This window comes from Sapajus apella, unplaced genomic scaffold, assembly GCF_009761245.1.
Source record: "Sapajus apella isolate SASKATOON/1434 unplaced genomic scaffold, GSC_monkey_1.0 scaffold14, whole genome shotgun sequence".
Lineage (NCBI taxonomy): Eukaryota > Metazoa > Chordata > Mammalia > Primates > Cebidae > Sapajus > Sapajus apella.
In genome coordinates, this window is record NW_022436954.1 from 34,725,794 (window position 1) to 34,743,079 (window position 17,286).

A 17,286-nucleotide genomic window follows, 5' to 3' on the forward strand; every position below is an offset into this window, starting at 1 on the left:
AAAAAAAAAAAAAAGAAAAAGAATCAAGGAAAGGAAGAAAGAGGAAGAGGAAGAGGGAGAGAGAACAGGGGTGTTGCTTTATTGCCCGGGCTAGAATGCAGTCTAAAACTGGGTATGCCTGTAATTGTGTTTAATAATAGAGACATAAAAAAAAAATGAGGGAAGAAAATAATTAACAAGCAGCCAACCAATATTTCATTTAAACCTGTAAATACGTGTGATGTAGTACTGATAAGAGTGTATATTTTGTGTATTTAAAGTGGAGAGTTCTATGAATGTTAATTAAGTCTACTTGTTCCAGATCTGAGTTCAAGTCCTGGATATCGATGTTAACATTCTGTCTCATTGATCTATCTAATATTGCCAAGTCTCTTTGTAAGTCTTATATATCTGGGTATTTCTGTACTGGGTGCATATATGTTTAGGATCTTTAGCTCTTCTTGTTACATTGATCCTTTTATCTTTATGTAATATCCTTCTTTGCTTCTTTTGATCTTTGTTGCTTTGAAATCTATTTTATCAGCAAAAATTGCAGGATGGTGACTTTTGAGACTATTTTCAATAAGGCAAATGGCTTCCTTATACATATTTGATACTTTTGTCACCCAGTCAATACACTTATTTAGCATCTACCAGTCAGAAGTCCTTCTATAAATGCATTGTCAGATACCCTCCCTCTCTCCTTAAAAGGATCAAAGTGTACACACCACACACACACACGCCTCTCATTCATAAATCCCTGATAACAGAGATTTCAGTTTTGTCTTGGTTTGCCTGTAAGATCTAGGTGCCTCTAGGACTCTGCCTACAGTTATCTACCCTAAGTTCTTGATCATCCATGAGTATTTCTGCTTGTCCCACTTTGTTAAGAGTCATAACAGTAGGCAAATGAAAGATCAGTGAACAGGTCTGGCCTAGAAGTTGTATAAATGCCATATGATAGCCCTGCCTTCAGTCTCCTAAATTAAGGGGAAAGTATTCACAGTTCCTTAACTAATAAACTACATCATAATCACTGAAGAAGTGTATAATCCAAAGGCTTTCTAATCATCAATAAAATGATCACAAGATTAGGAGAATGTTCACTAACTATAATAATAATAATGCACTTAAGGTCATAACGGGAAGCTCCCTGTCTTGAGTGACATGACTGAGCAATGCATAAAACTCTGGCACAAGGTCAATAATCACATGGGAAATCTTTCAAGGGGCACATTGCATGCTTTGTGTGCCCACTTGAGTGCTTTCTCAACTTCAACCAAATATACCATTATGGAGCTGGGTTGCTTGGAGGGGCTTCTGTGAGTCTGTATATATGCCAAAATTCTAGGCAAAATTTGGAAAGTGCATATGTTTTTTAGAAAAGAGATTCCAGAAGTCCAAAAAAAGTTAAGAAGCCCTTCTACAGGAACTTTACTTTCTAATTCATGACCATACCCTTCCTCCTTTCTTTTCGTTTCCTCCTTGCCCCATTTTTATTTATTTTAACTCCAGATATAATTTATGAAATTGTCAGTTTTTTCCAAGATATATACTATCCATGTCAAGAAGGAGCAAAGTCAGAGGGTCATATTGGTATAGCAAGTTTTTTAACACCTGTACTTGGCCAAAGGAAATATTCAGTAAACATTTGGTGATGGAAGGAATGAACTATCCATTAAAAACAGCAGGGCCATTCAGCTGTTAAAGAAACCTCAGGTTTGGGTTTGATATGCTGTCATTGTGTTCACAACCTGGCTTTTTTAAGAGGTACAGATGAAGGAAGGAACTCATTTTAATTCTGAATTTAAATATTACAATAGATAGCAATTAGCACAGACATCAAAGGAGTGGAAAAAATTTCATCATTATGAGGAAAAGGATGTTATTATAATCAAAGTAAAATTATCAGATGCAAGCCTATTATAGCAGCTTCTAATAAAATAAAGCCCAGTAAAATGGGTTAAATTACCTCCCTAATATTAAACAAATGATTTTACAGAGGTTTCTTGCTGTAACTGAGTGTGAGGGCAAGTCATGGCACATTAGTGCTTCTGTTACTGCATTCCATGACAAAGACAGAAAATAAACAAATAAATGTCATTGTGATCCCACCAGTATTTATGGAGCTGCCTCACTTTCTAATACCTTTCACACATGTTCTCATTCCTTTATTAGATTGAAAGTTATATCAAGTCAGGTTGGGGATGTTTAAGTCTCCAGTGCACAGCCCACTGGCGTCTGCATTTATTCTACTGACTAGATAACACTTGTGGCCCTTGAAAATTTTTAGAGCCAAGATGGCGTGTCTATGAGAAAGAGTATTTGAATTTTCATCTCATTTCATTCCCCTCCTATTAACACTGGGACCAATCACTGTAATGGAGTTTTCATACCATTCAAAGTAACTGTCTTTAGCACTGGAGGACAAATTATAGGTCCTAAACTAGTCTGGAGATAGTATGCAGGAACAGCCTTTCATCCAAGGGGATTACCTATAATTATACAATGCCTTAACTCTTAAAAATTATTGAACTTCAGCAAAAGTACATAACCCTTTAGAAGAAAGAAGGAAACAGCTTACAAATGAGGTGACATCTCTGTTTAAAGGCCAAGGACAGCAGTGCAAAATAATTTTGGATGGGAAGCGAAGCTTACCTTATTCAACTGAAGAGTTCAGGGGAACTCGAAGTTGTCAGAATGCAATTATCCCTGCTGAAATTTGGTCAGGCCAACATCTGACACTTCCAAGGAATGCCGAAGGCCTTTTTAATGAACATGAGGCCTCCAGATTGGATTTCATCTCAATTCAAGGTAGAAAACCTGCACTCTGAGAATACAGAGTGTAGAGATGTTAATTAGTTCACTATTGTCAGGTTCACAATTGCCCTCCTAGAGATTAATAGATCTAATGCCTTCATTTCACAGAAGGAAACAGATCTGGAAAACATCATGTAATAAAGAAATGAGTTAGTAACTTCTCTTTTGTGCACCCTTTTATGTTCCTAAGTCCACACATTTCTCAATCCACCAACTACTTATTGGTTCCTGGTTTGCAACAGGCCCCTTGCTGGAATCTTGTAGAGAGATGAAGGATGCCTGGTTTCTGCCTTCTGACAGTTGCTACTCTGGGTGGAGGGATTGATATGGACACAAGTAATTTTTCAGAAGGCAGAATGTGCAATGAGCTAAAGAGCACTTACAGGGCCATGGGAATATGCCAGAGGCAAAGAGTCCCTCTCTGGAGGAATGTGGGAGAGATCCCTGGGGAAGGTCTGTCTTTCTGTGTTTCTAAAACCCCACCACAGCTTCCTTCTGGGTTTGTCCTCTTGGTCAGGGTCTCTGCTCTGCCATTTCTGAGATCTAAATCTTATTCAAAATTTAAGATAGGTCTCAAATTCATTCTTTTGAAATTTGCCGAATTTTGGCTTGGCAGTAGGGATGGATCCAGGTTTTGTGAGAGCTTAAGTATATACAATTTGGGGACCCTGTTTAAGAAAAGAATATACTGTTACAGATACAACCTTAGGTCCAAACACAAATCTTGCAAATATTTATTTAGAATAAGAAAAGAGGCCAACTGTAGTGGCTCACACCTGTAATCCCAACACTTTGGGAGGCCTAGGTGGGAGTATCACTTGAACCTAGGAGTTCAAGATTAGCCTGGGCAACATGGTGAGACCCCGTCTCTACAAAAAATTGTTAAAAAAAAAAAACAAAATTAGCCAGGTGATGGTGGTGTGTGCCAATAGTCCCAGATACTTAGAAGGCTGAGGTGGGAGGATCACTTAAGCCTGGGAGGTTGAAGCTGTAGTAAGCTGTGATCATGCCACTGCACTCCAACCTGGGTGACAAAGCTAGACCCAGTATCAAAAATAAAAAAATAAAAAAGGAAAGAAATCACAAATAATTGTTGTAACCTTAGAGTTTACGTCTCTTTCTTCTTAAGTCTCTGTCAATCTGCAAGAAATGCTTACACAGAAATAGTTCCTGAGTGCTACCTGGCTTCCATCCCTCCACCCCATCCCCAACACTCTGTAGCTCCTGGAAACTCCTGTCTCTCCAGGAGTTTGTGCAAGTGAGATGTTTCATTAGCTTCACAGTAAATCTGCCTTTCTTTGGGCAGATGACTGGCTCAACGTCACATAGTCAGTAAAGTGGTCAAGAGAGGACTGGAACTAGGGTTGCTTGAGAGAAATTAGTATGAACTTTGGATCACATAGAGCTGGGTCCAATCCTGGCCCAGGCACTAACTAGCTGTGTGACTTTGAAAGTTACTTCTCAGTTTCACTTTCTTTCTCTCTTATATAGGAATGATAATAATAACCTCACAGGATGGGCACAGTGGCTCACACCTGTAATCCCAGCACTTCGGGAGGCCACTATGGGTGGATCACCTGAGGTGAGGAGTTCGAGCCCAGCCTGGCCAACATGGCAAAGCCCTGTCTCTACTAAAAATACAAAAATTAGCCAGTGTGGTGCTGGATGCCTGTAATCCCAGCTGCTTGGGAGGCTGAGGCAGGAGAATCACTTGAACCTGGGAGGCAGAGGCTGCAGTGAGCTGAGATCATGCCATTGCACACCAGCCTGGGCAACAAGAGCGAAACTCTGTCTCAAAATAAGTAAATTAATAAATAAGCTCATAGGGCTGCAAAGTACCTAAACTGCCTACTACCACTCCTGACTTGAAATAGTAGTCAAAAAATTGTTGACTGTCACAAAGATTACTTCTTTTTCCCGGTAAGCATCTCTTCTTCCTTGATAATAGAATTTATAAAATGTACTAGGCACATGGATGTCAAGTTTACATTTCTCACCCTGTGTAGGAGTTAGATTTGGCCTTGTGACTAAGTTTTGAACAATACTGTAGTGTATAACAAGAGCAATTTGTCCAACTTGTAAGAAGTGTCCTTAATGTAATAGGGTGCATCCTTCCCAACCCATCTTCTTTCCTGATGGTGAAGAAGCAGCAGCCATATTATCCCATGAGATAACATGAAGAATGAGACTACATACAGCAGAAGACAGACAGAAGGCAGATAGAGCTTGGGTCTCTGACACTGTAGAACATCATATGGCTCCAGACCTACTTGCAATTTACATGGAAGTCAAATTTCTACCACATTTAATCCACTGTTATTTTAGATCTGGAACCACTTGTAGCCAATACTAGTTCTAAAATGTATTAAATCATATGCTTTTTTCACTTTGCTATCTCAGTTTGTAATGTTTTTGCCTGTGTTAACCTTGCCAGGTATATCTGGAAATTTAAAAGATATTGAGTCCTTACACTGAAATGCTGTAACTTGAAAAAGCCAGTGGTGAGATTTTGGCCCTATGGCAGACCAAGGAGAGTGGCTTGTTTGGAAGGGCCATTCCATCCAACCCCACTGGCAGTTATGGGCCAGGTGACCTGGTTTCATCATGATTATCAGCAGCAGCAGTAGCATTACTATTGCAGTAAGAGCGGTTACCATTTACCAGATGCTATGTGCCTAGTGATAAAATATCTAATTAACACATTAAGTCCTCATAAAACTCTACATAGCAGGTGTGATTATCCCTACTTTACAGATAAGGAAAGTGAGACTCAGAGATGTCAAATGACTAGTCTGAAGAAAACAAGTGACTTATTAATGGCAGAGATTACCTGAATCCAAATCTCAGTCCAAACCCCCAACCCCTTCATAATGGCACCTTACTTTCTCCATGGGCACAAAGTAAGACCTGGTAAGAATGAGCCTGTATAGAATTAATATAATCATAAATGTCTAGTAAATCAGTTCAGAAATGTTTATTATATCATTGTAACAAGCTAACAAGAATTGTAACAAAACTTAGTGGCTTACTCAACAATATTATATCTGATGATTAGGAACTCTGGCAGGTCTTGGCTAGGCAATTCATTTCACATGGCATTGATTTGGGTCACTTAGTGACCTTCAGCTGGCTGCTGGTCTGGTCTAGAGTGTCCAAGTGAGTTATACTCATGCCCAGCATCTCAGCAGGGCAAACTGGAAGGCTGGGCTCAGTTGGGCCTTTCACTCTCTCCGTGTAGTCCCATGACCACTTCACATGGCATCTCCAACAGGGTAGTTGGACTTTTTACATGGTGGTCCAGAGGTCTAAGAACAGGTGTTCCAAGACAGAGGAAGAGGAGGTGAAGAGTCTCCTAAAGCTTAGAACCAGGAAGCTAGAAGTGTAACTTTTCCCTTTTTCTATTGATCAAAGCAGTCACTGAGCCACCCGAAAGCAGTGGAGGGGCACATAGACCCCACCTCTTGATGCAAGAACTATCAAAGAATTTGCAGTCAACTTCAGTCCATCCCAATACTGGGCCTGTTGAAGGAAGTTTCACAGAAATAGGAAGGCAGCTAATTGGGCCATTTGAAACCTGTATTTGTTTGCTGTAGCTGCCAAAACAAAAGGCCACATGCTGGATGCCTTCAATAACAGAAACGCATTTTCTCACAGTTCTGGAGGCTGGAAGTCTAAGATTAAGGTGCCAAACAGGCTGGTTTTTTCTAAGGCCTCTCTCCTCAGCTTGGAGATGGATGTCCTCTTACTGTGTCCTCACATGGTCTTTCCTCTGTGCATGTGCAACCCTGGTGTCTCCCTCTTCTTATAAAAAATTAGGCACATTGGATTGGAGCTGCACCCTAATCCAGTTAAATTAAGTTAAATTAATCATCTCTTTAAAGACGCAGCTCCAAACAGGGTTACTTTCTGAGGCACTGAAGATTGGGACTTCAACATATGAATTTAGAGAGGACACAATTCAACTCATAAAACAACGTCAAATCTAAGGCCATTATATCAGTGGAAAAACTGAGGCCCAGAGAAAGAAAATTGCTTGCCTAGGTGACACAATACAACTCATAACACAGCATGAATGCTCTTTCTCTCGCAGCCCCCTTCCAACACATCAGATAATTCCAAGAGATGTCCTGTCTTACAGGAGGTAGGAAACAGAGTACAGAGACAGGGGACACCAAGAAAGGCTCAGCATTAAGGCCAGGGATTTCTCATTTTCTCTTGAAATATCAGGCTTCTCCCAGTTGTCTTTATTCCAAGTCACTGGGTTCACAGGCTTCTCATCAGCCGCAGATCTCTGGCCAGTCTCTTCCTTTCCCCATTTCTTGGCTGACATTTCTGGTGTTCAGGTCACTATTTAGATTCTGAATCACAGCAATATTGGAGAATATGATGTCCTTGTTTCTGCCTTAACATAGATCTGTCAAGACTTTGGGAACATCACCACAGTGATTTGCATATTCAGACCCATTCTGGGACTCTGAGTCATCGCATTAGTGCCCCCTAATTTGCAGTGTATACCCCATCTTTGATTTGCAGCTCTTAGATTTCAAGAATAACCTGCATCTTAGAAGCAAATTGGCCTATGTTCTGTTGAGGCCTCTTCGAGGATACATCTGCTATCTTCTAAGATGGAGGCAGGGGAAGAGGAGGCTCCAGAAGTCGTTTAAGCCTCCCTAGAACATAGGGCAATTGGTGATCACCGTTCTTCTTCAGTCTTTCCTTGCATAGAAACCTATGCTGCTACACTGGATAAAGTTAGAAAACAAGTCTTCCCAGAGATAAAAAAGGAGCAGTTTAATTCTAATTCACATAGGAAAATTATAGTAAGTTTCTATTATATAGCGGTCAAGGTGTTGGGAGAGGGAAAAGCAGTATAGTTAAGTGAGACTGGCTTGCCTCAATACTTTAACACACACAAACTGCAACAAAAGCAAAAATGTATGTATTCAGAAAGGAAGAAGGCAAGAGGAGGTAAGTGTAGTCCAGTGCTTAAAAGCATATACTTTAGACCTGAAAATCCTGAATTTTAATTCCTCCTCTACTACTTACAAGCTGTGTGACTATGGGAAAGTTGCTTAACCACCTAAAGTTAGTTAACCAACTTTCCTGCATTTTGGGGAAGTTTGGGTCAACCACCTAAAGCAGTGGACCTAGAGCAATTCCCCTCAAAGGTTGTCTAAGTAAAAAGACACAAAGCTGAAAACGAATTTTAACAGAGGACAAGAGTACTAAGCTAACTCATGGAATAACTGGTATTTTCCAGATAGCTCACAGGGAATTTTCAGAAAACATAAATGCTCCAGTACCATACAGATAAAATCCATATGATTATCAACTCTATGAACTTTATATTCCCCTGTTATAAAATTATGGGGTGGTCCAGGACGGTCTGCAAGTCCTTTCATCTCTGTGCTTCAGGGGTCAAATGAAGATGTTGGGGTCTCAGATGTGAAGTCATGGACAATGCTTTTCTACCAACTGAAAAGAGAATCAGGCCAGGCACAGTGGCTCATGCCTGTAATCCCAGCACTTTGTGAACTCAAGGCAGGCAGATCATTTGAGTCCCAGAGTTCAAGACCAGCCTGGGCAACATGGCAGAACCCTGTCTCTACAAAAAATATGAAAATGATCCAGGTGTGGTGACATGCAACTGTGTTCCCAGCTACTTGGGATGCTGAGGTGGGAAAATCACTGGAGCTCAGGAGGTAGAAGTTGCAGTGAGCCAAGATGGAGCCACTGAATTTCAACCTGGGTGAGAGAGCAAGACCCTGTCTCTAGAAATAAATAAATAAAAACAAAAAGAGAATGTTTTCCAGGATTGATGAAGAGAAAAAAGTAATTTAGAGGGAAAATCCTGCATATTATAACTATTTACATTTCTTTGCTGAATTGATGGACAAAATGCTATTTTGGGATGAAGAGGAAGCAGAAATGTGATGTGTTACAGAAGCAGAGCCCTTGAGCTTGGGGAATTTCGGTAAAGTTTACCATATGCCTTGAGTGCAGGGCTTCTATAGGATTAATAAATGCCTGTTTGACAATGTTCTCATTGAACAAAGAGATAAGATCCCCCCTGCCTCCTCATTTTCTATCTCTCACTTATTTCCTGATCCCAATCTAGTGTTTACCCCTCCTTTTGCAAGCAGTGGAGTTCTGCCAGTAGGAACACTGCTAACTGAGAGCCTTTAGAAAAGCTAGAGCCATTCTTCTGGCCTTCATTTCTCGCCAGAATCCTTCTGCTCTTGCTTCCATAAGGCACTCTTGTCTCATCCTATTACTTCCACTACTTTTAGAATGATATCACCTCAGTGAGGTACCATCTTTTCTCCCCTTACAAAAGAAAACAGACCTAGTTTCTTTAACCTTTCAGCAGAAGCAAATTCCCCAAATCCCTCTGTCATTCTGGTTGCCTTCTGCTATGCTTTCTCTAGTTCCAAAATATCCTATTTATAGAAAGAAACCCAGAATGAGCTCAGGACTCAGAATATGACCTAACCAATCCTCTTTACATGACTAGAATAATTTTCTCTGACTTTTCCATTTTGCAATGTGCCCAACATATTCCAAACAGATTCTCTTTTTTTTTTTTTTACTCCAATAGGTACAAAATGATAAATGTTCAAACTATAGCCAGTGTTATTGATAATAAGAGGTTGATGTCCACTGTGCTTAAGGACTTTCTAGAATTAATGGGTTCAGGAGCAAATTAGAGTTTGTGGTTTGTGTAACACTAGAGTTAAAAGAACAGGTCTTTTCCTTGAATTATTTTTTGTTACATAGCATTCATTTCAGTTACTAAAGAGATTAGCTTGTTTTCATTGAAGCCATAATGCAAATGAAACCATAGGCTGGGGCAGCAAATTTTAGTATTTTGCTGTGAAAAAAATGTGGCACAACCTCATATCACCTGGGAATTTGCTGAAAATGCCAAATGTTGATGCTGACCCCAGACTTAGACTCTACCTTCAAAAGAGTTCCCAGGAGATTCATGTGCACATTAAATTATAAGAAGCATAGTTTAACATCTGTGAAAATTTCCCTCCAGATGTTCTAAGCAGATTAGCTGTCAAGCATACCTTGGTAGGCACCATCATGATGTAAACTCGGCTCCTTTTACTAGTTTTCAATGGCCTTTTCATGATCCTAAGTTTTGTGACTCCTTGCAGTTTTTATTTCTCATTTTTTTCCAATTCCTAATATGAACTTACATTTAGTTAAGTACATCTTGCAAGTCCTGACCTGACATGCTCTTGACCCATCTTAATCTCCTGTCAATTTTTCATATTAACGTCACTTCTCTCTTACTTGCTACCCATACTTCCTCTTATTCATCTCTTGTCTGTAAGATGGTGTAGAAAGAATCATTCAGTTCTTCCTCAGTATTCCATGTGGTCTTGCTTCAGCCTCATTATAGGGTTGTCTGGTTTTTTGAAATTGAGTTAAGTCATGTCCAGATCTTCTGTCTCGTGCTTGCTTGTCAGGATCAGGAATGCACAGAGGTTATTGCAAACTAAATCATGACTTTCACAAGGCTTTCTTTTGCTTGCTTCTTTTTGAAGTTCTGATTGTTTATAACTAAACTAGGTTTGATAGATTGAAGATTCTTTGAGTTCTTTTTAAATATGAGCTAAACATCAGGTTCTTGGCAATCATTGCGCATTCTTGTTTTCAGAAGGCTTTCCAAGTTGTGTGTCGTGATTCTTTGCTTCTCTTCCTATTACCTGTGGAGAACCATTAGAGATCAGGAAGTGACTGAGAGAGCCAATCTTTCTTCCTACCTTGTCAGAATCATTTCTTATATCATAAACAGAAGTTTTTTGCTACCTGTTTTTTGTTTTCTTAGGCTCCAAGATAGCAATTATGTCACCATCGGGAGCTTCTCTGTGAGTACTCTTCTTCGTTGATTATAACAAGTGATCCTGAGGTAATGAAGGGGAAGGCACTGTTGACCTCTCAGCTATTATTAAGCAAGCACTCTTCACCTCTGAGAATCTGAGATGCTTTAGGTAGGGAATTGTTGAAATGTGGATCACTAGTCCCATCAGAGTGCCTGGCACAGAATAAGTACTAAAGAGAAGGAAAAGTAGGAGGAGAAAGGAAGGATGGAAATAATCTATCCAACACCAGATGAGATGCAGACCCTGGAAATTAACTACAACCAAATAGATTTGGAAAGAATAGTTGGGAAAAGAGAATGGAAGTACTATCTCATCTTTGTTTTCCTTGATATGTAGTAAGGAATACACAAACCATCCTATAAAAGTGAGTTACTGAATTTCCTTTTAGAAATAAAGACAGTAGACTCTGTCTTAAGAGTTACTCCAATTATTTCTTAATTGTCTAAGAAAAAGGAGTTCTCTTTCATTTCTGGCTTTTTTACCCATCTCCCACCAATTCCAAGACTTGACACATTTACTTAGTGATGTTCTTGTGCCTACTAATATTGATGAGCCTTGTATTAATTATTGAACTTATCTTCATAAAGATGTGGGCAAAGAACAAGCTTTTATAACTGTGGTATAGGGAGTAAACTGAATATTGAACAGCTCATCTATAAGGAGCACAACACCCATATTTTGAAAGCAAAAATCCTTCCCTCTAGCTTGTATTAATACATTTTACTTTAAGTCTGGTTATGTTGTTAGGTAGTGATCTTTAAGGAACAAGATCTGTTCACTATTCAGTCTGAAATGTTCTTACCATTACTAAATATGAATGGGGTCAAATGAACCTAGAGAAGTGTGATATTCATACACAACTGATTGGGGTTGCATGAAAAAAATAAGATAACCTCAGGAATAAATGCTACTGAGATTAAAATTGTGGCAGATACAGTGCTTGGCATCTATCTTAACAAATGAAACGATTGCAACTGGATTTCTGCAGATGGAAAAAAATAAAATACGTAGGTGAGTGGATGGAGAGTTGGAGAGTTGACAGTGCACCAAGAGAAGAGAATCGTCTATCAGATCACTGAGAAATCCAGAGCGTGAATAGGTATACATAGATACATGGCAAACACCGTATCTTCACCACTCTCCCTAGCTCCCTATATCAACCCTCATTATTTAGCAACTCTTGTCCATCATTTTGATCCCTGAGTTGGAGATTTTAGTAATGGCTACAAAAAATAAGGGCAATGGTCAAATATATTTCTTGGGAAATATCTTCAACACAATCTTGTGTTTAAATAATTTCAAATGAATCAGTCATTCATGTTCTGAATCCTCAGGCACCTACACCAACAATTCAGGATATCTCACTATAAGATATAATTTCTAGAATAAAGATCCATCAGAGGAGTAGCTGATAGTCTCTATACACACCACAAACTGTTGACAAAAGAGTCAGAAAAATATATCACATTGATGGCAATGGGGAATAATATGTTCATATACAGTGGTCATCTCCTTATGTCTTTTCAAGATTGCAGATCTGTGCTAGTCATTGAATTTGTCAATAGGCAAGGAAAGTTATTAATAGCATTATGGATTACATTCTCAAAAAACCAGTTTTACCCACAAAACCTGTACCCCAAGGCCTCTGAGAATGGTATGTACCAGCTGTCCCAGTCTTAGGGCAGCATCTGCTGGCTAATTCATGGATGGACAAAAAGTGGCAGTTTGTGGGCAATATGAGCAGTCCTTTTGGTTGGCGAGAACTGTTGTGTTGATGACTGTAAGGGTGTCTGAAATCCTTTAATGATGGCCTATCTCAGGTCTCCAGGAGCCTGGCAAGTCTGGAACTATTCCTAATGAGAACCAGGAAGCATTTGTATACAGATACCTTATTTGGAGTCTGAGATAAGCAGGTTTGACTTTGGAAACATCTCTAGAGAGGCATGAACTCAACACTGGACTTACTGCTAATATAATAGTAACTCAGTACCAATGGGAGCGCCAATGAACAGAGGTCCATGCACATAATTGAGAAGCAAAGCTTATTTTCCATAAGGAAGGCATTTCCGGGATGGGAGGGGGAGGAATTTGAAGCAGCCATTGAATGCTAGTGTTCTGTTGCTTCTAATCATCCTATCGTGTTAAGTGAGATTTTTATGCATCAGCAAGCAAGAATGATATTCAAATAAAGCACTTTTGATTGGAATAAAGAAACTGGAAATTGGAAAGGGCTGGGTGGTCTGAAACTTAAGAGCTGTCCACCATCTTCTGCAGCAACCTGTACCTCCTCCCTGCAGTCAATAGCGCCACGGCCAGGGCCTGTGACGCCGTTGGTGGGCTCCCCTTGGTAGGAACTCAGAGGGAGTAAAATCATGGTGTCAGTGCCAAAACGACGAAACCTGAAATGCGTCTGGGGACTTCCCAGGGCAGTAGCGCTCCTCAGAGCGACGGACATCTCCATAACAACTGGTCTACATTCATCCTCAGTTCCTCTGCTCCGCTGTGCTAGCGAGGGCTGGGGGTAGGCAAAGGGCAGCTTCAGTGGAAAGATACCTTGCGTTAGCGCCTCCCTAGGCTGGGGGGGACGTTGCCAAAGCTCGAGTTATTGCCTATTTCCCGAGATTTCCGGAGTCGTCCCCACGTCTCCCGCGGAGAGCGGCGCCCCTCCCCCACCCGCTCCCGCCTCCCCCTCTATTTGACACTCCAGTGGGGTGGTTTGTTTTATTGTGCTTTTTTTCTTCTTCTCAAAGTTCATCCTTTCGCCTCCAAGTTACTTTCCGCCAACACGTGACCTCTCCGCTTCCCAGCCTGCGCAGCCACTGGTGGGGAAGCGCGGGCGCGCTAACCGCGGGGCTTCCTGGGAGAGCCCCCTCCGAGGCTCACCACCCCAGCCCCGGCTCCCGCCGCGCTCACCCCGGCACCCCGGCGGCGGGGCAGCCCCTGCAGGATGCGGAAGCGACTCCGGGGAAGCAGCAGCAAGCGACCGCGGAGCGCCCTACCTGCCGCCTCCCCTCCCCTCCCTGCTTTGGCCCGCGGCTCCGCTCTCCCCGGCTCGGCTTCCGACCTAGCTGCGTACCGGGGCTGTTAACTCACATTTGGGAAGCCATAACCCATTAGAGCAAACGCAGTCATAACTTCATTCAACTCAGCCGCTCAAGAGCTCGGCTTACACAGGTTCCTGTGGGCAACTAGTGGCTCTCCTTGGTGCCTCTCGCCTAGTCATCAGTCCCTAAGAGGAAAAGGGAAAGTTGTTGGGCTGATGCGCGCTTCGACGCATGCAGTTGTTCCCAAGGACAAGTCACTTACTCGCCCCCCTCCCCCCCAGCCCCCATTTGATCATCACTCACGACCTCATCGGCTGGAGACCCTTAGTCATGATGGGGGAGGGGGAGGGGCACTAACTTTTCTAAGAAGTTTCCTTTTTTTTTTACCCAGGGAGTCACAGTGAGTCGGTCACGTAAACAGTGCGGTTAGTCGTCGCCGTTGCCGCCCCCCACCCCCTCCCTGCTGCGCTTTTCTGATATTATTATTAAAGCGGTAGCCTGCTGGAGCTGATAAGCAACAAGTTCCTCACCGGTCTTCCCGCCCTAGCCTGACCAGGCGAAGGTTTTCTTACCTGGCGACAGGGAAATCTCCCAAGCCGAATTCAGCTTCGCCGGAGCCCCAGGTGTGACCTGGGCAGTGGGCAAGGGAGCGGTGCGCAGGCTGGGTTTTTGTTTTTGTTTTTTATGGGGGTACCCTGAAACTCCTCACTTTCTCTGGGAACTTTCTGTGCCAGGACCTAGTGACGGGCGGTTAGAAGGCAGCCCTAGGAAACACCCGCTACATAGCAGGGCAGTTGGGCAATCATTGGTAACCTCGCTCATTCATTAGAATCGCGTAAGAACTCAAAAGGAAGTGTGTCTTTCGGAGTGAGGGCGTTTGCGTAAATCTATAGGTTTTTCGACATCGATGCCAGTTGCTTTGTCTTCCGTAGTCGCCAAGGTGGTTGAGAGTTTAAGCTTGCGGATATTGCAAAGGGTTATTAGATTCATAAGTCACACCAAGTGGTGGGCGATCCACTGAGCAAAGCCGAACTTCTCACATGATGACTTCAAACAAGACACATTACCTTCCAGCATCTGTTGGGGAGACGAGATTTTAAGACACTTGAGTCTCCAGGACAGCAAAGGCACAATGGTGAGTAGCAATAAACCCTGCATTATAATTGAAAAATCTTGACATGTTGCTTAACAACGGGCATATCACGGCTCTTCCTAGCACTTCACACGCCAAAGAACAGCAGCTACTCAGGCCAGGGGAATCGGGTTTTTACACAGTGCAACTTTAATTGGAATCATTTGAGATTTAACACAGCTATGTGGAACTGCGTGGAACAAACTTGGAGCTGGGGGGGGGGGTGTGTGTGTGTGTGTTATATTGGCTGTTCAACGCTGATGTTTATGTTTCAGCCGTCTTGCATTCCCTTCTTTTTCTTTATGTGTATGGTGTATGATCATATTCTATGATTTGTATGTGGGTATGTAATTGACATTTGCAAGGAGGTTAATTTCCATCTAAAAACAATAATGCTGTTAGAGGTTGGGGTTAGGCGGTGGAGTGGGGGTAAGGGTGGGGTAGAGACTAGGAGTTTAGGTGTAGTTGGGGGGGGTGAGTTGGGGGAGAGAAATAAGTCAGAAGTGCATATCTCCGGTAATGAAATGGGTAATCCTCTCGTAGACGAAAAGGTTCTCATCAACATGTGATCAACTATTAACAGGATGGCTTTGGCAAAGCCATCCGCACGTGACAAAACGTAAGGAAGTGGAAGAAACCGTCTAGAGCAATATCAAGTATCACTTAATTAGAGATTTTTAAGCCTTTTCCTCCTGCTGTGCCGGGTGTGTAATCGGGACGATCGGAGGCCATTCAGCACCTTGGACAGAGCCAACGGATTTGTCCGAGGTGGCGGTACCCCAGGTAGTCTTCTTGGCCCCACTGTAAAGCCAACCCTGTGTCGCCCTTAAAAAGCGTCTTTTCGGAGGTTCGGCTCACACTGAGATCGGGGCTGGAGAGAGAGTCAGATTTTGGAGCGGAGCGTTTGGAAAGCGAGCCCCAGTTTGGTCCCCTCATTGAGCTCGCTGAAGTTGGCTTCCTAGCGGTGTAGGCTGGAATAGACTCTTGGCAAGCTGCGGGTTGGTATACTGGGTTAACTTTGGGCAATGCAAGTGTTTATCTCCAGGATCTAGCCATCGGGGTGGTGTAAGCCGCAAAGAAGGTAAGCACCGGGGCGGGGACCCCCTGCATCCCCAATTCTTGAGCTATTTTGATACTGTATCTTCCGGAGAGGACGCGTGGTGGAGGGGAGGAGGTAGGGGGGAGCAAGAGAGGGGATTGTTTCTTGGTATTTGCCCAGTTTGAATTGCCCTAGGTGAGAACCCTGGGGCAAAGCGAGAAGGAAGAGGGAGGGAGGGAGGGAGAGAGAGAGAGAGAGAGAGAGAGAGAGAGAGAGAGAGAGAAACTCAGTCTTCCAGCGGATATAATGAGTTTAGTTAACTTGGACCTGCAAATGTCTGATTCAAATGTAAGATTTATCTCTTTTTCTCCCCTTCACCTCCCTCTTTTCCGTTCTCTTTGCTGGTGTGTGTGTGTGTGTGTGTGTGTGTACAGTAGATTCATTACTAATTATGAAGCTTTTGCACAACATTCGATTTCCTAAAATTGGACTTTGTAGCATTTAGAATCAGGAGGTGGAGGTGGTGTGCGGTGGGGAAAAAGGAGGTGGAGGTTGGGAAGAGGGAAGGAGGTAAAGCTAAACCTCCACAAAATGAATCAAGGTAATTTCAGCTCTTCTAGTGAGAAGGATTCATTCTCTCTGTATCCCTCCCTCCCTCTCTTTCCCCCTCCCTCCCTCCTTCCCGCCCCCCTTCTTCCACCCCGCCCCCTCCTCCAACCTCCATCCCTCCCTCATTCTATCTCTTCCTCTCCGTCGCCCTCGCTCCTCGCTGGATGTTTCTTTCTGTCTTTTTTTTTCCCCCTTCTGTCCTCTTTTTTCCCCCTTCTGTCCTCCCTCCCTGCGCGTTTCGGGCGCTGGCTTAGAGGGCTCCCGCTTTCTCAAGGGAAGGGGAGCTGCCGAGACCGCGCTCTGCTCCTCAGCCGGGCCGGATGCCTCACTGAGCCCAGGTCCGAGCCAGTCGGGGTAACTCAGGGAAACTGGGGCCTCCGCCTGGGAGTAGAAGGTCCTTTCCGGACTGAAGAGCCAGGGAGCGGGCCGGGCAAGGGGGCCTGGGCGGCTGGAGGCAGTGGAGAAGAAAACTCGTAGCTCCGTGCGGCGGCTGGACAGAGCCACCAATCAGCTGGGCGCGCAGACCGCCCTGCCCGGGCGAGGTTGCGTCCGGAGGCACCGGTGGAGGGCGGCCGGCTAGTCGCGGAGCCGCCGCCGCCACCCGGGTGGTCCGGGGGACTGGAGGAGGGTGGATGTCGGGGGCTTGGCGGGTGAGACAGAAGCTGCGCGGAGCCGCCCAGTCCTGTGTTCTACCTCTCCCGCCCCCGCCTGCACCCCCGGGGGACCGCGAACTGCCGGAGCGCGCGGCTGCGTTGTCCTCTTGCCATT

General features: G+C 43.4%; 1 protein-coding gene across 4 annotated transcripts in view; it reads left to right on the forward strand.

The window, feature by feature from the left end:
* The first annotated feature begins 14,219 nt into the window (after positions 1-14,219).
* Positions 14,220-17,286, forward strand: part of BDNF (brain derived neurotrophic factor) — a 66,078-nt gene continuing 63,011 nt past the window's right edge. Inside the window, exon 1 of one of the 4 annotated variants that reach the window (XM_032283692.1) lies at positions 14,220-14,873. In XM_032283692.1, the coding sequence (XP_032139583.1) occupies positions 14,871-14,873 (3 nt within the window). In that variant the 5' untranslated portion in view covers positions 14,220-14,870. Of the gene's footprint in view, positions 14,874-15,517; positions 15,952-17,286 lie in introns of those variants that run through there. The other 3 variants (XM_032283694.1, XM_032283697.1, XM_032283696.1) reach the window with 3 other exon arrangements.